This window comes from Trematosphaeria pertusa (genome assembly GCF_010094035.1).
Source record: "Trematosphaeria pertusa strain CBS 122368 unplaced genomic scaffold BU26scaffold_2, whole genome shotgun sequence".
NCBI lineage: Eukaryota > Fungi > Ascomycota > Dothideomycetes > Pleosporales > Trematosphaeriaceae > Trematosphaeria > Trematosphaeria pertusa.
In genome coordinates, this window is record NW_022987213.1 from 619,989 (window position 1) to 641,296 (window position 21,308).

At 45.5% G+C, this 21,308-nt stretch overlaps 5 protein-coding genes across 5 annotated transcripts; 3 read left to right on the top strand and 2 right to left on the bottom strand.

The window, feature by feature from the left end:
• Nucleotides 1-5,642: 5,642 nt before the first annotated feature.
• Nucleotides 5,643-7,508, top strand: BU26DRAFT_514208 (HET-domain-containing protein). The gene has a single exon (XM_033827784.1). The coding sequence runs from the start codon at nt 5,668-5,670 to the stop codon at nt 7,453-7,455; it is 1,788 nt and encodes a 595-aa protein (XP_033689242.1). The 5' UTR covers nt 5,643-5,667; the 3' UTR covers nt 7,456-7,508.
• Nucleotides 7,509-10,429: 2,921 nt separating this feature from the next.
• On the top strand, nt 10,430-11,756 carry BU26DRAFT_135194 (kinase-like protein). Its single transcript, XM_033819736.1, has one exon. It carries the CDS (start codon nt 10,695-10,697, stop codon nt 11,457-11,459), a length of 765 nt encoding a protein of 254 aa, XP_033689243.1. The 5' UTR covers nt 10,430-10,694; the 3' UTR covers nt 11,460-11,756.
• Nucleotides 11,430-11,819, top strand: BU26DRAFT_514209 (uncharacterized protein). Its single transcript, XM_033827785.1, has one exon. It carries the CDS (start codon nt 11,581-11,583, stop codon nt 11,782-11,784), a length of 204 nt encoding a protein of 67 aa, XP_033689244.1. The 5' UTR covers nt 11,430-11,580; the 3' UTR covers nt 11,785-11,819.
• A 3,625-nt stretch (nt 11,820-15,444) lies between these two features.
• On the bottom strand, nt 15,445-16,339 carry BU26DRAFT_401806 (uncharacterized protein; the record flags this gene model as incomplete). Its single annotated transcript, XM_033822807.1, has 2 exons — nt 15,445-15,807; nt 15,872-16,339. Coding segments are annotated over 2 exons (831 nt in total), but the record flags the coding sequence as incomplete, so codon positions are not given.
• Nucleotides 16,340-18,681: 2,342 nt separating this feature from the next.
• BU26DRAFT_600019 (uncharacterized protein) lies at nt 18,682-20,829 on the bottom strand. The gene is made up of 2 exons (XM_033835141.1): nt 19,173-20,829; nt 18,682-19,102 (listed from the first exon to the last, which is right to left on the bottom strand). Exons 1-2 carry the CDS (start codon nt 20,820-20,822, stop codon nt 18,899-18,901), a joined length of 1,854 nt encoding a protein of 617 aa, XP_033689246.1. The 5' UTR covers nt 20,823-20,829; the 3' UTR covers nt 18,682-18,898.
• Nucleotides 20,830-21,308: the final 479 nt, after the last annotated feature.

Genomic DNA, 21,308 nt, shown 5'->3' on the forward strand with positions numbered 1-21,308 from the left:
AGCTTAATAATATAGCTATAGAATAATTATCTTATCTCTAAATTATTTATAAACGACGCGTTACTATATATAAGAAGCTACGCGTTATTAAAACCTCTATATTAGATTTCTATATACTAGATTCTATATAAGTATATAATTATCTAGTCTACTACTATAAAGTATTTCTTACTTAGATTTATAAGAAAGTATAATAACTAGAAGGCTATAAATGTAACGTTAGGGTGTAGCATAATTACTATATATAATATTAACCTAATCTACTCTTAGTAAGCCTTAATTTATAGCTTTATTACTTCTTCTATATTCTTTATAAGCTTATAGCTTAGTAATAGTATTGTTAGAAAGCTTCTAGTATTTATAAGCTTAAATTTCTTTATAATCTTATTAATATACGTGTTATAAACTAGCTTAATTATTTAAGTCTCTCTATTTCTAATTACTTATACGCCTAAGAACTACTCTATAGAGCTATAGTTCTCTATTTTGTATATTCTAGTAATTAAATTAATAAAAGCCTGTATAGCTAGCTTATTAGTAGCGTAGTACGTAATTAGTATATTGTCTACGTAGAATAGAAGAAATACGTAACGCTTCTTATTAAAGTATAAGTACGGCTCTTTCTTAGATAACGTAAGTCTCTAAGCTTTTAGTATTTAAGAGAACTTCTTATACTATAATAGTAGCGAGTTACGTAGCCTATATAGCGCTCTTTTAAGCTAGATATATTTTCTAGTAATTATAAACCTATCTAGAAGCTTGCAAAGTATAGCTAGCTAGCTATTCTAGTAAGCGTTAAGAAAGGCTCTAATAACATTAAACTAGCGTATCTCTAAATTAAACTACGCTATAATTACTATTTTTATGTAGAAGAATTAGGCGGCAAGCGTAGTAGCGTAGGTTACCTTAAGTAAGTTCTTTACTTAAAGATTTTCTCTAATATATATACAAGCTTTACACTTAGTAAAGAAGCTATCTTTATTAAACTTATATAAGAATATCTACTTAAGTAGAAGTAGCCTTTATAGCTATAAGTAGTACTTAATTACCTTCTACGTATTCTTTTTAATTAGCGTCTAAATTTTCTTATAAGCTACGTCTCTAAAAAGCTCTCTAAATAGGTAGTTATATAGATTCTTCTATTTCTATAAAAGTAGTAGTAATTTATCTTAGTATATATAAAGCTTCTTTTCTAGAAGAAGCGCTATAGCTATAACTACGTGTAGAGTTCTATACTCTATAGATTAAGCTTATACTCTTAGAGAGCTTATTTAGAGAAAGACTAGCTATTCTTAATTAGCTAGATTTACGTATACGTTACTAAGTAGCGTATATATTTCTCTACTTCTACTACCTCTAAGCTTACCTAGGTTATTAGAATCTTACTCTTATAGTCTATAACTTACGCGCGTAGAATTTCTCTATTTCTTTTTATTATACGCGCGCTTAGAGAGTAGCTCTAGTACTTTATCTAAAGTGTTAGAAGCTACGCGCTTAGGTTAAGAGGTACCTATATCTACTTATTATAGTAGTTAGGCTATAGAGCTAAATTTCTATAAGTCTACTTCTTTAGCGTTACGTGTAGTATAGAAACTATATAAATTATTTATTCTCTAGCTTCTTTCTAGATGCTTAGTTAGTAACTCTAGCTCTAGAGTAGGCTTAGAGAAAGAGAGTTCTATACGCTTCTTATACTCTATATAAGTTCTTAGTAATCTACTAGCTATACTTATTACTCGCGCAGCTACTAGAATTATTATTTTCTAATCTAGTAGTTAGCTATCTACCTAATCTAGGTTCTATAATCTAGCACCTCTAAGCTTTTACTTAGTTAGCTATTAAGTAGTAATAGTACTCTATTACTTATCTAATTCTATAGAGAGTAGCTCTAAGACTACTTCTACGTCTTAAATCTTACTATACTTATAAAGAATATAAACAATCTTAATTACCTCTTCTTAGAGAATTACTTTAATCTCTCTATTCTTATAGAAGAGCGTCTTATTAAAGGTTACATTTCTTATAGTAATTACCTAATTAAGCTAAGAGACCTATATTCTATAGATATTTAAAGCTCTATAGCCTACTAAATATCTAATATAGTCTCTTAGAGTAATCTTAAAGCTTCTCTTGTTACGCCTAGCTACGCGTTTCTAGTTTAGTAGGTAAGCGTAATAGCTATACGCGTATATACTACTCTAGTCTAGGCGTAGATCTACTATAGTATTTCTTACGTGCGCTAGCTTATAGTATTAAAAGTATTACTAGAACTATATATCTAGAATCTTATTAGAGAAGCGTAAGTTATATATATATAAGAGACTTATATTATATAACTACGTTATAGCGTGTACAACTTCTAGCTAGAGCTTCTTAGAGAGCTTTACGCTACTTCTTATTAAGATTAACTTTATAAGTATCTCTTTACTAGCTCTCTCTACTCTACTATTAGGCTTATACGTATATACTAGAGTTAGCTTAATTTCTATACCTTACTCTTTCGCCTAGAGCTTATATTATAATTTTCTCTTCTATAAAAGCGTTATAGTGTTGTTATTCTACTATAGTTTAACTATATTAAGCTAGTATTTTATATATATAAAGCTCTTAAATACTTATAGTACGCGTAGAATCTCTAAGAGTAATTTTACTAGAAGTGTGCGTGTAAAGATCTTTCTACTAAAGTTATACTTTAGAACTATTACCTAGAGCTTTTCTAATTACTCTAAGAGTATATTAAATAGATTCTATACGATTCTCTAGAATAGGTAGAGTAATTACTCTCTTAGGCGTTAGAAGATTACTTATATAGCGTGTATAGTTGCGTAGTATTTATACTATAAGCGCTTAGTTCTAGTTATCTATACGTTCTACGCACATTATATAAGTACTTATAAGACTTATTTCTCTAGGTAACCTACTCTTATATACTATATTTACTTAGTATTATATTATAGGTACGCTTACTATAATTATTAATTTATTACTATATTAATTACTTACTTAGCGTAAAAGAACACAGGCTTATATTTAATAAATGTAAGGTTATACTTACGTAAGAGGTTTACGAGTACTACGCTCTTTTCTATTATTTCTATACGTAGAGAGCTATCTAGCTCTAGGTACTAGACTTCTTTCTCTCTTAGATAAGCTTCTAAGATAATATTAAGGTAAAAACTCTTAACTACTATAACGTTATATAGAGTAAGATCTTCTATACTCTATCTCTAAGCTCTATTAAGCACTTCTTTAAGTAGGCGAGTACCTGTCTCTACAATTAGAAAGGCTTAAGTACCCGCTTTTACACATTAAACACCTTAAGCTTTTCTAAATAACCTAGGTATAAGTAGCTCTTACGTGTTTACTAAGTATAGAGTAGCCCTATTATTAAGAATTATACTTATAGAGAGGGGGTAAGCGTTAAAGTCTATAGTTGTGTAGATTTCTATTAGCTTACTAAGAAGCGTTAAGTTAATTAGTACTACTTAAATACTTCTAAGGTATAGTAAGGTAGTTAATTCTTTATTATTATTTAACCTACTTAGAAGCTTCTAACCCTTCTTTAGTAGAAATACTCTAGTAGTTTTAAACCTATCTAAGTTAAGTTACGCGAGAATCTTCTAACGCGTATTCTAGCTAATTATTACTTCTTAGCTAGTTACTACTATCTTAAGCGTATAATAGACGTCTAATCTCTATATATAGAGTTTTAGGTTACTCTATAGCTTTTAGTAGAGGTAGATTCTTATATTAACTAGTATACGTTTCTTCTAATAACCTGTACGCTAATCTAATTATCTATCTAGTGTTATAAATATACTAGAGTTTGTATTAGATACTTATAGAGAGTATTTGTAAATTATTATAGTAAAGATTTTTCTAATCTCTTATAAAGTAAGCTTCTTATTAGCTCTAAGTACGCTATTCTAGATAACCTTCTAGTATATAGCTCTAGCCTATTCTAGCGTAAGCTTTAGAGTAAGAGTATTAAGAAAGTTCTATATAGTAAGCTAGCCTTCTACGTCTATAAGCTTATACGTCTTCGCCTTAATATATAGAAAGTACTACTATTAGTACTAATCTTTAGGTATTTAAGTACTCTACTTTACCTTTTTAAGATAAGTATAGTACTTAGCGCAAACTATATTTAAGGTACTTACTAATATTAGTATAAGCTTACTTTTTAGAACGCGTATAAGCGCCTATAGCGTTAAACGCTTCTAAGACACAAGCTCTATTATAGCTAGTCTAAGAAGCTCTAGAGTAATAGTTGCGTTTACCTAGTTCTATAGAGTTTAAAGGCGCGTTGCCTACGACGCCTAGTTGCTTAAGAGCGCTCTATACTTGTTAAGTTTTCGCTAGTAGAGTGTATTAAGAGATACTATACTTAAAGTAGGTATAGCCTATATACTCTTACGCTTACTACTCTTAGAGAGCGTAGCAGATAGTACTTTGCTAGTAATTAACTCTATTATTAGAAACGTTAGGGCGGAGTCTACTAGGTTTGTAGCGTTTTTAGCGTCTAGATTAATCTAGGTTTATAGTTCTTTACTAATTACGTAGAACTAGAGCTAGATATACTAGTATAGCTAGGTATTATAATTACGTAACTAGTATAATCTAGTAGAGAGAGCTTTACTTATAGCGTTAGCTCTTAGAGTATATAAATAGAAGGTGTTATTTAACTATATAAAGATAACTAGAGTAACTAAGTAGTCTCTAGCTAGCTCTTTAAGTACGTAGAAAGAACTTATTCTACGTTCTTAAAGCGCTAGGCTTATAACTATAGAGGAAAAAAGAGAGCTTAGTAGAGGTTACTTAGTTAGGTAAGAAAATAAGAAAGAAGATTACTATATTAGAACTAGAGAGCTCGGCTCTCCCTATATAGTAATCTTAAAGCACGGGATAAGTTATCTCTATATAGTGCGTAGCTTAGACTCTACAATAATTATTAATATATATATATAGTTAGAGAAGAAAACTTAAAAAAAAATATTTAAACTTCTACCTCTTATTACGCTATACCTAGAAGAGCTAGCTCTATAAAAGTTTTCTAGAAACCTTTATTAAGTTATAAATACTATATACTATAAGTTTTATATATTATTATAAAGATATAATAGTACTAACTAGAAGTAAACTAGATTTTTCTTAAAAGTTACCTAAATACGTATAGCTTTTTAATTACGTAATATATCTTAGTGCAACTTTACTATAAAGTGTAATATACTATAGAGAATATATATATATATTTTTATAGAAAAATATTAAGGTTTTGCTTAGTTATTTAAGAAAAACGAGTTAATTTTCGTTAATTTTCTTGCTAAGAGAAAGGTAGTCGGCTCGCTTATATAGTCGGTTCGCTTATAAAGTATGTTAATAGAGATAGTAGTATTTAGTAAAAGCTTAGTATTTTTAGAGCGTTTAATAATATAGAGCGTTTAATAATATAGAGCGTTTAATAATATAGAGCGTTTAATAATATAGAGCGTTTAATAATAAAGTACGTTAATAGTTATAAAGTTCGAGAGAAGTAAGATTTCTTAGAAACTATGCGCCGGGTAGGGACGTGCGCTAGCTGATGAAACACGGTAGTTCTGCCAAGCGAGCTTAGCTTGAATATCCAGTTCGCAACCGGAGCTCTGATTCTAGCGCACAGCACCGAACATGCGGCTCATTAACACTACTACCCTTGCTCTTGAACACTTCCTAGGCGGCAGATTCCCCAAGTATGCCATCCTTTCCCACACATGGGGCACCGAGGAGGTCACCTACCAAGACTGGTCCAACCCATCTACAGCCTCCAGGCTGAAAGGCTACGAGAAAATCGTCTCGACCTGCCAGCAGGCGAAGAAGGATGGCTTCGCCTATGTGTGGGTCGACACTAACTGCATTGACAAGTCCTCCTCCGCCGAGCTAGCCGAGGCTATCAACTCCATGTTCGAGTGGTACACTTTGGCGGAAGTATGCTACGCCTACTTGGCCGACGTTGAGACCTTCAAGCCGCTGACCCATACGCGAGAAATCCGCCGTAGCCGTTGGTTCCGTCGCGGATGGACGCTACAGGAGCTGCTTGCTCCCGGAAGGGTGGTCTTTTACGCGGCCGACTGGTCGCCGCTGGGCACCCGGGCGACGCTCGCGCGACACGTCAGTGCGGCGACGGGCATCGCCATGCGGTACCTGGCCCCGGAGCGCGGAGAAGTGGCCGACGACCGGATACACAGCTGGGTGCGCAACCGCTACGCGCTCGTACACGACGCCTCGGTCGCCGAACGGATGACCTGGCTGGCGCGGCGCGAGACCAGCCGCGTCGAGGACATGGCCTACTGCGCGCTCGGCATCTTCGGCATCCACATGCCGCTCGTCTACGGCGAGGGGATCCGCGCCTTCTCGCGCCTACAGGAGGAGATTCTAAAAGTCTCGGATGACCACTCGCTCTTCTGCTGGTCATGGGCCGTCGGCGAGCGGCAAGGTAGCCTGCTCTCGCCGTGTCCGCAGGGCTTCCGCGAGGCGGCGCGGTACGTCCCCCTCCAGGCCGGGACGCGGCCCCTACCGTACACAATGACGAATGTCGGACTGTCCATCCGCCTGCCGCTCATCCGGTGCTGGTCATCCTTCATCGGCGCGCTGAATGTGCAGATCGCTGGAGAGAGCCAGCTGGTCGGCATATCCATGTCGGGAAACCTCACCACCGGTCGCTTCATGCGCCGGCACTACCCCGACGTGCCGATTCCCATCTGCCACGGGGTCGAGGAGGTGCACGCGCCGCTGACGGACATGTTCGTCCCAACGAGGAACACGGGCAGGTGGGAGATCCCGCCGCCGCTGTCACAGGACACGCACACGCACTGTCGGGCCGGGGTGCTTCTCTCCTTCGGCCCGAGGGAAGACTTCCTAGAGATTGAGACAGTGCCGCCGGGGCGCTTCTCTACCAGCGAGAGTATCCTTGCAATTTGTCCGTTGGACGCGAAGCGCGCGGACCGACCAGACTGGAATGCCGAGGTCCTGCGCGAAGATGCGCCCAGCTTCAAAGGGGCCACTATCGCCGAGCTTACGCTGAAGCGGGGGAAGAGAGAGACAATCCTGTTCGTGATGTCTTCGTTCCACGTAGATTCTCGCGTCTACCCCATCTTGTACTACTGCCGTCTCACCAGCGCCCTCAAACACGCCCCTCTTCCGCGACTTCTCAGAGACTTCCTGCTAGGAGTCGAACCCTCATCCGCGAGCCCCTTACCAGAGACCATGCATCATCACCGCGATATGATCAGGCAGGTCATCGTGGATCCAGGCTACGCGGACTTTGTGAACAGCAAGGCCGACGAGTCGCCTATGTCGGTCAGCATTGCCCCAAACGGCTTCTCAACGACCGCTGCATCCATCCTGAAGCACGTCCATGTCGCCGTCTCTTCGAAGAAGATTCTTGGCGCTGAGGTTTCTGAAGAGTTAGGCGATTAGAATGCGAAGAGTTAACTTAAGAGTTACACAGGCACCGCAGAGAAAAATAGAACAGTTTTTAATAACATACTTTACTATCGAACCGCCTAAAATTTCTTGGTAAGAAAAATTAACAAAAATTAATAAGCTTTTCTTAAATAACTAACGTACTTTACTAGCGAGCTAACTATACTATTAAGCTAACTACTTTTACTAAGCTTCTACTAAAAAGTCGCTATCTTATTTAGATTTCTCTAACTCTAAGCTACTTAAGATAAATCTAGATAAGCTATCTAACTTATCTATATTATCTTTAACTATCTAGCACGTTTATATATTATACTCTAGCTTACTATAGTATTTATAGCGTTACTAAGCTAGCTAGCTATTATATACTACTATCTCTTTATACTACTTCTTACTTTTATTCTAATCTATAGCTTTTCTTTAAGTAACTAGCTATAAGCTAGCTTTAATTATAAGAGTATTCTTTTTCTATATATTAGCTACTTAAAGCTAGATAACTTTAGACTCTATAAGTACTAGCTAATACGCTATTATCTTATTATCTTTCTTAAGCTAATTAAGTAACTTAATAATATAAGTTAGTAATAAATTAAGATACTATATAATTTTTCTCTAAATTAAAGTTAATTATAACTTTAATTTAGTAGAATTACTAGATATTTTATACTTCTAGATAGTAGTATTATTAGTAGAAAGTATTAGTATATATAATTAAACTTTAAGCTTTAATACTACTAAATCTAGATTAAATAAAACTAAGCTAGTATTTTTAAATTCTACTTTAATATTATTATCTATAATTAATATATAAAAAGCTATATAAAATATAGATAGAAACTTAGTTTTTTATAATATAGTTAATATAGCTATATATTAGAATTTTAACTTAGTAGCTATATACTATCTTTAATAGTAGAAGTAGCTAATATTAAGTAGCTATAGAAGATATAATAAATATACTAGTATATAAAGAACTATAATTTTATTCTTCTTATAATACTACTAGAATTTAATAGAGCTATAGCTTTTATAGCTATCTAAAATTAGTAGATAATATATATCTATAACGTAACTTTTAGTATATATATTAAAGTACTTTAACTATATAATACTAACTTTATTTATTATCTAGCTACTTTTAGAAATAGCTATAATCTAGTTATATAATAGCTAGCTACTTTTATACTATACTAAAAGATAGTTCTTATCTATAATAATAAGAAATAGTAGAATCTATATATTACCTACTACTCTTACTATTATAATTACTAAAATCTACTTATAATTACCTAGTTAAAAACTCTTTAGTTATAATTATCTCTTAGAGCTAGTAACTACTATCTAAGGTAATATTATTTCTATTATAAAGCTAGATTTATTAAAATTATATATATCTTTATTAGTAATACTATACTTTATCTTTATATTATCTACTAGATTAAACTATATCTAAATAATTATAAAATCTTTTTACTTTACTTTCTAATAGTTATACTTATAATTAAGCTATATTTTAAGCTTAGAATAGTATATAATAAAGTTATTTAGCTAGTTCTTACCTATAATCTTTTTCTCTTACTTAGTAAGTAGCTTATTAGCTATATCTTAAATAGTAGTAAGCTAGAGAGTAAATTCTTATACGTCTAGATTAAGTATATACTTAACTATTATCTACTCTTTATTTTTTATAAGCTTTATTAAATTAGATATCTTTTTATATTATAGAGTAACTCTATAGTATTAATAGTAAACTTTCTTCTACTCTATATTATAGAAAGCTATAGCGCGTTATAAGCTTAGCTCTAGATTCTATTAAATAGTCTAGAGTATAAGCTATATTTAGAATTTATTTAAAGTTAATTAGGTATTTATAGAGAGCTTTATAATAAAGATAGTAGTATTTAGTAAAGGCTTAGTATTTTTAGAGTATTTATTTATATAGAGCGTTTATTTATAAAGTACGTTAGTTATTTAAGAAAAACTTTTTAATTTTTCTAGCTTAGTATTTTTAGAGTATTTATTTATATAAGATATTTATTTATAAAGTATATTAGAAGGCTAAAAAGCTAGTTATATATATTAGATAAAATTTTTTATATTACGTACTTAAGTAATATTCGAATTTTTAAGAGATTAGCACTAGAGATATCGAGTTATGTAGTTTGGCACGCTAGGTGCTCTTTAGGTCTAGCGCTGCCAACGAAAGCTTATCGTCGTCTCTCGTTCACTTTGTCACATTTGTTTATGTCGATACTTAAATAGCCACGTCGCGCTTCCTAGCTTATTCTTGCCAGGAGAGTTGCACTCGTTCTGGCCCCGCTGTGGTGCCTTTCTGGCACCTTGGATCTCGCTCTGGTTTATGTCAGATGCCCCATTAGGAGATCTCCTAATCTTTCTTCATCCGTACTATCGCAGCGACTCTACAACCGCTTAGTGGGCACGATCCTACCCTACGCTCAAATCTCTTCGAGATTACCTAGGGAGTAACTATTAACTGTCGTAGAACTTTTCCATAGGCCCTCTAAATGCATCCTCCGTCGCACGTCGTCGAGTCCTCGGACATCCCTCCACTTCGCCCCTCCGATGCGCGCACACTCCTCCCGCGACGTTCAACTCCGCCGTCACCCTGAGCGAGCCTCTCCCCAAACCCCTCCTTCGTCCCGAAAACGTTGCACCGCCAACTGCTCCAACCTACGCATAAGAACATGAGTCGCCGTTTGCCATGGCGGAAAGACAACAAAGTTGTCCGACCCAGGAAGCTCGTCGCAGTGAAAACAACGTCCTATCGGAGGAGGGCTATTTGGAGGAGAATGCTGCTTTAGAAGGCAAAACAAAGCGAGCGCAGCCACGCTGGATCTAGCTGCATTCTAAGCTGTAGCGGTGCGGAGAGTAAGCTGCGCGATGCTTCTTACGGCCTTATAGTCTCCAGATTGGCATTTTTCGCGACCTTAGTGCAAGCTGAGGGTTCAATTCACAATACATCATGCTCAAGTATAATAGCGGGGCAATGCAGATTCTGGAATTGCGATATGTTTAGTCCGCCTGTACCGCTTCGACTAATCTAAGCTCCTACCGACAGTGGAGAGCTCGCTAGGAGAACGGGCAAATTGACTGCGATCCCCTAAGGCCGAGTGCTTCTCAACTCTACGTTTGAGTAGCAGTGCTAGTTCTAGCCATTATTAAAACACCTATGCAACGATACAAGACGAGTTTGTTCCGGTGAGCAACCCCTCATGCCAAGACGAGTTGTTCCGGTGAGCAACATCCTGACACGCGACGTTCTTGCATTCTCCCGTCTCCTAGCCTCGCCCTGTCATCGCAGTCACCGTCGTCCACTACATGGTTTCCGTCAACCGTATCCTTCGCTCCCACCGCATCATTTCCATCAATCGCATCCTCGCTACTGCCCTTATCGTCAAAGGCGCCGCCGCATCTTCTCAGCCAACGTTCCCCGCCCCAACCGGAAGCCATCCAGACGTCTTCATGATATCCCAACAACTATGAATGATCACCAATCTCTACCAAGGGACTGGGACCAGCGAATTCTTGGCGTCGGAGGTTCTGCTATTGTGTCTTTGCACGATGACACCACTGTGCTGAAGGGCTATGTTGCGTGGCTAGATGGCCGAATAGCTGCCTCCTTTGAAGAGTGTAGCGCGTCGAAGCTCTCGCTGGACCGGGAACGCCAAGTTTTCGAAAGATTGGGGTCACACGAAAACATTTTGCGATATTATGGCCTGGTCGAAGTTCAACAAAGCATACACTCCCTCCGTCTAGAGCGGGCATTACACGGCAACCTCCGATCTTTCATTCGAGTAAACGACCCAGTCCCATTGCCACAGCGGCTCACGTGGGTTGCAGACCTCGCGGCGGGCCTCGCATACATACACTCTAAAAAGGTGTTCCACTGTGATTTTAGTTGTCGCAATGTTTTCTTAACAGGAGAGAATGCTGTTAAAATAGGCGACTTTGGGGGGGGGGGGGGCAAAATTGGATGACCAAGAGCCCTATGCCGCTGAAGAGCCTTGGTATGAGCTACCTCTCCGTGGGAGATCCTGGGAAGGGAGACCTTATATCAAACGAGAGCTTTTTGCTCTAGGTTGCGCTATATACGAGATTATGGCGTGGAAGAAGCCGTTTAACGAGTTAAATAGTGAAGAGGTGGAGAGGTGCTTTGCTCGGGAAGAGTTCCCCGATATTCGCAATGTATCTTGTGCTAGCGTCGTTCAGAAGTGTTGGGATGAGGAATTCGAAAGTTCGGAAGATGTAATGCTCGCTTTACAAGCTGTACCAGGTCCTGCGATAGATACTGTGAATCCATAAAGCTTATCATGGTTGAGGGTCATTTACAACCAAGATTCATTAAAGACAAATCTCCAAAGACAAAACGAAAATGTGTACGTCTTCCTAGATTCCTAACTCAGCGTATTCGTTGCATGAGTTCTTGCTTTCGGTGGTGTTGATACCAATTTCGCTCTGCACCCTCTTAAGTCTCTTCCAGCTCTCTCTCACGCATACGGCGACGGACGGTGTATGGAGACAGCAATTACCGTGCCTCTAGCATTTCCGCATCTCCGGAAGCGAAGAAAGCTCAAAGAGAGGCAAACACGAATACTCGAGCTTTAAACCTGGAAGAAGACGCCTGCGATAACGCTGGCGACGTCGGCGCCAGCATTGGGATATTAGAGGGTGAAGGCGTTGTTTTTGAGCCACATGCCTGCGTTTCAAGTCCGCGACGTCCGGAATGGGGATAACGAGAAAGTCTCCAGAGGCATGGAATGTGGGGCCACAGCTTTTCCGACGAATAAGAACTCCCTAGATGGCCGCGATAAAGGATGGAAAGTGAAAGTAGACGAATGTTCAGAAAAGTCGAGACAGATATCCGGCCAACAAGCTTCCAGAGAATCCATGGTCCAATTTCGAGGTGCATGGCGCGACCGGGGCACCAAGAGACGACGGGGCGCATGTGAGTTCCAACCGCATGGCATTACTTCACACTGCTACGCGAGGGAGTGACCGACTGCGTGGGCAGGTGGATTCCCAATGTAGGAGCATCTGGGATCGTGATATCAACCGGCGGAACGAGTTTGTACCGCCGGATATTAGTTTGCGAGGGTGGTCTCGATGCAAGCATGAGGCTATTAGTGTCCCTGGTGGCGTGCGAAAGGTGGCAGATCAAGCTGGTTCTGTGGTACGCTAACAAATTCATTTCGGAATAAGGAAGCAGCACCGACTCGGCCTCGTGCATGACGGTTGAAGTATACAATTTACGTGAAGGAGTATGCTCATCTGCGTATCATCAGCCTCAATATCGCCTTGCAATGCTAGAAGATCAAGCACGTACCATTATCCACTCCCTCGCCATCAAGCCTTCAGCGCTTCCTTCAGACCCAGCCATGCCAAATCCCGCTGAAGCGTCAATAGCATACCTCTCCGACGCTCCGCTGTGTATCACTCGCCATCTCCTTGCTAGCCATGATGAGGTCGAGTAGACGCAGCCCGGAGGTAGACGTATGCCAGAGATACACGTATGCCGCAAGTCCAGCAGCGACCTGGGCAGGATCCGTTTTCTCTTTGGCACTTCCGTCGTTGGGTGAGTAGCTCCCGAAACACTTGGCGGAGGGAGGTTTGCTTCGACTCAATTCGATATTGCGCCGAGACTCCGTGCGCGCGCAGATACCTGCCTGCCTGCTATAAGAACGATCTTGACCCTGGAGTACAAACGCCATATCAGGTTAGGCGGATTCCTTCCACGCGAGTGGAGTGGCGAATTAGAGTAAGTGGTCTGGATATACGGAGTTCCACGGCCTTTTCCTTAACTGGTAGAAGACACCTTCGCCTGGCTCTGCCTTAGTCGAGAGGGGGATAATTACTAAGATGGGAGAAGAACCGTCCGTCCGTCCGTCTGTTGCACGGTGCACCCACTTCCTAGCGTTAAGCTGCGTGTTTGTCGTTAGGTCGAGTGTGGAGCATGAGTTGTCGTTATGGAGTAGTTAAGTTAACTTCGCACCGATGTGGGACGAGGATGCTGGAAAGAGTGCTTGGACGGGGAGAGTGTTAACCGCGAGAACGAGTACGACGAGAAACAGTGCGGCGAGAAATGCAGAGACAACTTTCCACGCAAGACGAATCGGTCCGTCCGGACTGGCAAAGACCCCGACAGGCACTGAAGCAGAGCAGCAACGCAGCTCTTCTCTCGCGTCTTTCACGTCTGTCCCTTAGCACGCCTTCCCCACAAACCCGCAAACCCGCAATCAACGAACACCTTTCGATTGTCTCCGAGCTTCTCCACTGCAGTAACTCCAGTTCCCTCCCTCCTGCTGTAACGTTGACGTTACCGTTGCATATAGAAGGGAGAGACGAGAAGAGAAGGGAAGGGAAGAGAATACGTACGCCATTTTGAAGTTCGTTTTCGTACTCATATCAGACGGATGCAGAAGTCTCAATTTGCTTTAGCCGATGCTTGAAGGGCCGTGTGCTGACTGGATTAGACTAAACTGGGCCATGAATGAGGGCGTCGCGTCAACGAGCGTCGATGAAGCCGTCCGTCAGCGCTCAGCTCAGTGCCTGCCAGGGTGGCGTGCAATGCCAAAGTCCGACCAAGGAAGGCTCTCGGTTGAAGCCTCAGTTGTGTTCCTCCTCGTCTCTTTCTTCTCTTCACTGCGGCCGCGATTCCCAATCGCAATCCGGCAATACTGGAGCTACTTGAGTGTACCGGCCGCTTGTCAGTGAGATCGGTGGGTGACCTGACCACCATCGCATACATACCCGCCCAAGCATAACATGGCCGCAAGACAGACGGTACAACAAAGCAGACAGACTTCCCAGCAGTGCTCTTGCCTCCCAGAACATCCTAAGGTCGTTGGCTGAGCAATGCATAACACGCGTGGCTTTCGAAAGACAAAAGGAAAGGCATGTGAATTGAGCTTTCTCAACCACGGGTCTTGGAGCGGGGGCGATTCTGTGACCGTGCCATGCTAGACCTGGGGACGCCGGAGAGGAACTGTTTACAGGGTAAGCGCGTGATGCCGTATGTCTTGGACGTCTGAAGAGTATGCGGCGCAAATTGAGCTGGGTACTCATCTTTCTATTCGAGAGGTACCGGTGCTGCTAAACCACTACAGTGCCCGTCCATCGCCGACTCTTGCACCTGCAATGAACAACTCTCTATGCCCTAGCTCTGCTGCTCGACGAGTACTGTGCTTCCTCCCCCCAGCCATCCCAGTGTCCCCAGACCTACTACAACTCTCGCCAATTCCGTTCTGCCACCATCCACATTGTCGCAAACGACGATGAAAAGCCGCTCTCTAATAGTGCGGCTGTCGTCGTCGTTAGAGAAGCTCGTAGCCGGAGGGCCAATATATCAGTTGAGGCGAGACAGCGATCGATGCGGCGAGCCTGAAGCCCGAGTCCGGCGCTTCCACCTTGGACGACGGCTTGTCCTAACTCTTCCTTTGAGCGCGCAACATCCATTATCACGCCGCATCCCGCCATAGCAGGAGGTCTCGGACGGCCCTGCGCTCGTGCCTCAGGGGAAAGCCCGGCCGGACTCGCTCTGGCGTGTAGACCTGACCACGGACGGAGGCGATGTGTAATGTGAAAGCTGGTGGAGAGGCGGTTTGCTCGTCGAAGCTGGCGAGACGTTGGTGTCGATGCCTTGATAGCATTGCTCCACAATCTCCATCCTAGCTCCTGACTTCTTGATGATGCCACCCTCAAGTGCTGAACCGATGGCGACGGTGCCGTTATCAAATTCTGCCCAAGCCAAGCTCACTCGTTGAATCCACTGTCCGACTTGGATTCACTGTCCGATTCAAGTTTCGGCCGTTTCTTCGACGGCTCCGAGGCCGTAGACTGGGGATATCGAGGGGTATCAAACTGGAAGGGCGGCGTAGCGGCAGAGGACCCCCCGAGCGACATGGTCTCGGCAGTATGCGCAAGGGGATAGGGGTATGACTTGGTGCGAGCTTTGGCGAATAGTGGGAGGGCCTTCTTGATCGAGTCGAGCCGCTCCGTGACGGCAGAGTTGACGATGTTGCGGAGAAAGCCCCGTGCCTTGCAGACATCATCCTCCTTCCTCAGCGAGAAGTCGTCCACATGCTCCATGTAGTGTTGTGCGCCTTCACGCCAATGGACCCAGAGCTGGGCGAATTCCAGGTCGCTCAGCCACGAGAAGTGGCACGCCTCCAGCACAGACGGGGTGCGATTGTAGGCGACGCGGTAGAGGTCCCAGAGGCAGTTGACGATAACGGCGCCGTCGCGGGCGGCTTGGTTCTGGGCGTCGTGCAGGTTCTCGTTGGCACCGGGCACCTTCCACTGGGCGGTGAGGAAGGGGAAATACATGTGCTAGGTGAGGCAGTAACTAGGCGGTGTTAGCACTAGCTGCAGCTATCAACGGGGGGCGCGCGACGTGCCTGTCGAGGATGCTCTCCTGCTCTGGGCTGAAAGGCGCGGAGCAGCGAGGCATGGCCTTGTTGGCATCGCTCTGCCTGATATAGCCAATACACGTGTCTGGGCGCGGCTGCGACAGATTGCCCCAGGTCTTCTTGATGTCCTTGCTCGGGGCGGGAGGGAGGAAGAAGCGATTCAGGTTGATTTCGTTCTTGGACACGATGAGCTCGACCGGCGCCACCCTGTCGTCCATTTCGGCGGCGCCCACGAAGAGCAGGTATGGGGCGAGCTTCTGGACGCCAGTGTGCTCATTCTGGCTCGCGGCGAATCGCCTGCGCGCAACCGCCTCCTTGGAGTTGGGCGAGACGGGGACATCGGGGTTGCGTGGCCGGCGCACGACATTGCTGACGTGCGCGCCGAGCTCGGCAGGCAGCGGCTGGGCGGTGTCGACGGCGATGCGGTATGCCTCGAGCTTGTTGCGCTTGTCGAGGGAGTTGTCGGTGCGCGTTGGCGACGGTGGCCGCGAGCTGCTCATGGCTTCGAGGTGGCTGAGGTTGGCGGCGGTGAGCGGCGCGGGGGTCGGCTGCGCGGCAGACGCACAGCTTTCCGAGAGGGCGCGCTTGCGCTTGGGCATGAAGTCGAGGATGCGGCGCGAGGCGAGGGCGAAAGAGGCGGGGATGTGGATGAGGATGAGGACTGGTGATGTTATGTTGTGGTTGTGCCAAGAGATCGGAGATCGGCCCTACCAGCAGCCGTTCCGTCCCGTCTCCCGTGCGCCGACCCAGCCGCCAAGCTCCAACGCCAAAAGTCCAATGCGCAACAACACGGTGAGCCTTTTGCGAGAATATTCTGCTGAAATCTGCTGACCGCGAAATACGTCTTCGTCCGTAGTGCAGCGATGGCGATTCGAGACAAGGTGGAGTCTCAACTTGGCGTGCTTGATGTAGCGGAGCGTATTCTCACGGTAGGGGTTCGTATGGCATGCGGAGGCGGCCAGCAGCGAGCCACTTTCGGTCGACGTACGGACCGGAGAAGTTCTTTCTGAAGCATGCTGTCGCTATGAAAATGATATGGTCCGTATGTAAGGCGGCGCTCGGTCTGCTCGGCTATGCTGATCCTCCTTATTGCGAAGGGGGCGTCGAACCTGACGGTAGCCATGAGTACGTAGATGGTCATGTGTAAGCTCATGAAGGTGGTGTCAGGCCCAACCCAAGGTGTAGTAGAGGAGTGATTGTGTCCTGCTGAATGCCCTGCGAGCCCAAACGTAAGCATGAATTGGGACTACAACCGGGAGAGGGAGGTGGCGTCATGGTCGGAGATCGCGAGGAAGTCAAGAATTTCGCACGGCCATGGAAGCCACAGCTGGCGCAGATAGATGGGAGGGATTGAGGTTGGCAGACGAGGATGTGTGGGCCAAGTGGCAGGCAGGGGTTTCGAGGGCACGTCAGCCGGGGCTCTGGCGTTGAGAGAAAGTCTCGTTCCTTTTCTAGTCTACATCGAGATCGCCAGCGTGCTAGTAAGCGCCTGCAAGATCATCGATTATTATGCAGGTAGACAAGACCACGGTTAATGCGGACACTGACCCTGATAGTTGGTTACTAACAACAGTGCTGGCACGAGCCCGAATACCTACGAGACCACGGACGATACAGGAGCGTAGACTGCAGACTGCAGTGCAATATGCTGCAGATTACCGACGTTCCGAGCAGCCCCTGCGCGGACTGACGCTTCGGACTTCCCCATTGTCCAACGGCTACGGCGAGATGAATCGACGCCCTGGAGAAGAGAAGACATGGCTCCCGAACATGATAGAAACCTGTCATGTGCCGCGGCTGCATGCGGCCTGTACGTACGCGCGTCTGATGTGCCGTCCAGGTGAAATAGATCCGGAGGGTCTGTGCGATCGGTCATCGGTCCAGTTCATTCCAGACGACTCGATCTAATGGCAGCTGGTGGGTGCAAGTGCGGTGCCTTTCCTGGGCGGGCGTAGGACGCTGAGATGTTTTGCTAGGATGGTAGGTATGAACTACTCGGACAAACCAGACGGAGTGTAAATCGAGAGTAAACGCCGGAAGTCCAAGGTGATCACTGAGGGCAGTGACAGGTTCCGATGGGGGTCGCCAGTCGACCCAGAGGAGGCCGACGATGAGGGCGAGGAGCGCCGATGAGAAGGCCGGGGAAAATCGAAGTTCCGAGGGCTCGCTGAGCAAGGAGCCATCGCACCGAAAAAGGCCGTTATCTACGCCCACGGTGGAAGCGGTGATACGTGTCTAGAACGGTTACTGCTTTCACTCATGTGCTCCTTTGGTACTGCTCGAGCGTGCCGTTGACTATCCGCCAGTCCTCACTCTTCGGGCAGAGATGGGCAACTCCGATGTGGTAGGGATGATTGCGGTGGGGCCCGTGTAGACGACCGGACGGGGCCCCAGGTGAGAGGGTCGTGATTGAGATCATTCTGCAGGTAGGCGCCTTCAAGCCATCCGTCCGCCGCCTCGTCCCCAGCCAATTTCGACGTATATCAAGCGCATGATCTGAGAATCTCGACGGAGGCCTACTTAACGCGGCCAGTGGTATCCTACAGGTCAGAGTGTGTGAGTTTGGAGAACTTACTTACTTTATGTAAAGAGGCGAATAGAGAATGTTACAGGTGAGCATACTCGGTCGCCAGGAAACTTGTCGCCCAGGCGGGCGGTGGGCAATCCAAAGGCGCGCTATTCCTATTTCGGACTAAGAACAGCGGCATGAGGTCCCTGAATCTGCCCTCCCACACGCATAATCACGCGGAAAAATAGCATTCGGGTAACTGCAAATTACTAAATAGCCTATAATAGGCATCCAAGGGCTGGGAGTGACGGTTCTTACAGCACCATCTGGAAAGAAGAATAGGAGTACCATGCATACCTCACACTGCAGCCACCCCAGCGATACCATCGGTTCAAAGCGCGTCGAGACAAGAGCCGGATAAAAGACATGTTCGAGTTGCAGTACTCTACGTGGAATGTGATTTTTAGCTTGTCCACGTGCAAGCAGCTCATTCTACTTGAGTCTACTTCTCTTCCCTTCTCTTCGGTGCCTTTCTCGTCGCTGCCCTTTCCTTCGGTGACCTTCCCTTTGCTAGATTTTTCTTCGCTGCTGCTGCTGCTGCTGCTGCTGCTCTCTTCTCTTCCGCTGCTGCTCTTTTCCGCTCCGCCGCTGCCCTCTTCTCCTTCGCTGCTGTCGCCTTTGCCCCTGCTACTAACTGCTGAAAGTCCTGTCACGAGACGAATTAGCATGTGATTCTTAAGGCGATCTGTATGACAGCCACCGACAGAGTAACATACCCTTACACCCTCGCGAAACCTCTCCACAGGTTCCGTGCCGCCCAACTGCTCGCTCAGCCCTCTCTTCACCTTGTCCTGAACTAATGCGGCAACGGCGTTCACCCACTGTGGTGCGTACTCGACTACCTCTTCGTTGGTACTGTCATTGTTCTCATATTGGCTGATAACCACGCGAATCCAGGAGTCGATGTCGGACCAGCGCAGGAAGTGGCCGCCAATAACGAATGTCGGCTTATGGGCAAGTCGAAAGACAAAGTGAATAGTCCCAGCTGCGAAACAGACAGTCTGCCCGGGGTATACCACCTTGTACCGTAGCTTTGTGGAGACGTGGCCGCCGAACTGGCCCCTGAAGGTAGCATTTTGGGTGATCCATTCGCGCCGCTCTTCCTCGGTGGGGTTTGAGATCCATCCAAAGCCGACAGGACTAGATCCGGGTTGGACGGTGAGCCAGGAGTTGTATCCCATGGCATCTGTGTGGGTGATCGTGTACATGTCGCCCCAGGCAAGCAAAATCCACTCCTCCTTCTCCGTCCAGAGTCTCCACTCTTCTACCGACGATGAGCTTCTCCCTGCAGTCCGGCGCGAAGTGACAAAGTCGCGGATGCAACTGAGCAGGGCACAATTGGGTCCGGTTAGAAAGGCCGGCAGGGCATTCTTGAGCGGTGACGCCATGTCTAAGCAATTGAACTCGCTTTGACCATTTTTGGGTTCGCAAAAATGCTCCTTGACCTCTTGGAGCGTCCAGATTTCAGCAGAAAATTGCCCCACCTTCAATGAAGGATTCTGAACACTTACTTCCCGATCTTCCAGGCAACCAAAGCGGTCGAATAGCTCGGTGAAGGGCTGACCATCTCCTTCCTGCCACTGAAAGTTTTGTTGTCCGTGTGTAACAATTGGCCCACGAAGACGGTTCCGTGACTCCAGAAGTTCTTTCGCTTCAGCCCCAGTGAGGTAATAGATTTCCGGTTCAGGGCCCGAAGTCTTCGGGAGCGTGCTCAATTCCAGTAAGTCTCTCATAATCTTGTTATTCATCCTCCCAAACGTAGCTGACTCCAGTGGAGGTCCTGATGAGGTTGCTCCTTTCAACCCCAGCCGGCCCCGGATCCGGACCACAGCTTGCTCTTTGAAGTCCTGCTCTTGTTCGGCACAATGATCTGGAGGAGTGTGGTCGTTGCGGCTGGCAACGTGCGAAGGGTGTACACGTCGGACTTTGCGCAGAGGCATGGCACCATCAAGATCGTCAAGCGTCCGCTTTGCAGATGTAACAGGGGCGTTGGCTAAATGTCCGATCGCTTGCATGGCGAGTTGCTGAGTATGCTGTGGACAAAGTTGCGGGATGAGATGTTGCAGGTTCTCCAGGAATTCGGGGCTTGGGCTCCAATTTTCCATCAAGCGTCGAGCGGCGGGCGTGCAGGAGCATGGCTGTGGATCGGCTGCGTCCTGCTCAACGTGGGCGGTGTGTTCTGAGGCCCTGGCGGTGATGCCCTTCGGAGAATTCCTAGTGGTTTTGGATGGCGGGGATGGGCCGGACGATGGCGCTCGCTTCGCGGAACTGCGGGCGGGCTCTGTGGGTGCTGATTGTCTTTGATGGGACACAATGTCCTGTGCGTGCCGGGAAGCTCGGCTGGCGGTTTTGCTAGTGGCGGCCATGGTTGGCGGAGGGTCGAGGCGGAGGGTTGACCTGTAGGGCTGCAGGTCTTCGCTCGCGAATGCCCGCCAAGCCTTAAGCGAAGCCGCTATTTATCACCCCTGGAGTCCTGCGTCACGACACAACTACCACCAACACTTCTAGTACCGGCGTGGGGGAGGAGCCGTGGTGCGTACTTAGGCACCCCAGGGATGCTCGACATGGCTGACAATGCAGCAGAACAATTCGCCGTCCGTCTCGAACATGTTACACCTGGCAGCCCGGCGCTCGCTGTCCGTGTTGAGCCTCCGCCCGCGTTCCGCATCCTCGACTCCTTCCACTCTGACCATAGCACAACGTAGAGCGTGGGTGAGGGTACTGCTCGCCTCTATACATGGCATTTGGTAGCCGGGGGTCGCCCCCGTTGGTTCCTGCTCTACCGCGCTGGCCAGGTATGGACTGCCTCCGCTACCCGGGCCGAGCCCAGCAAGCCGTACGTTCTCACGCCC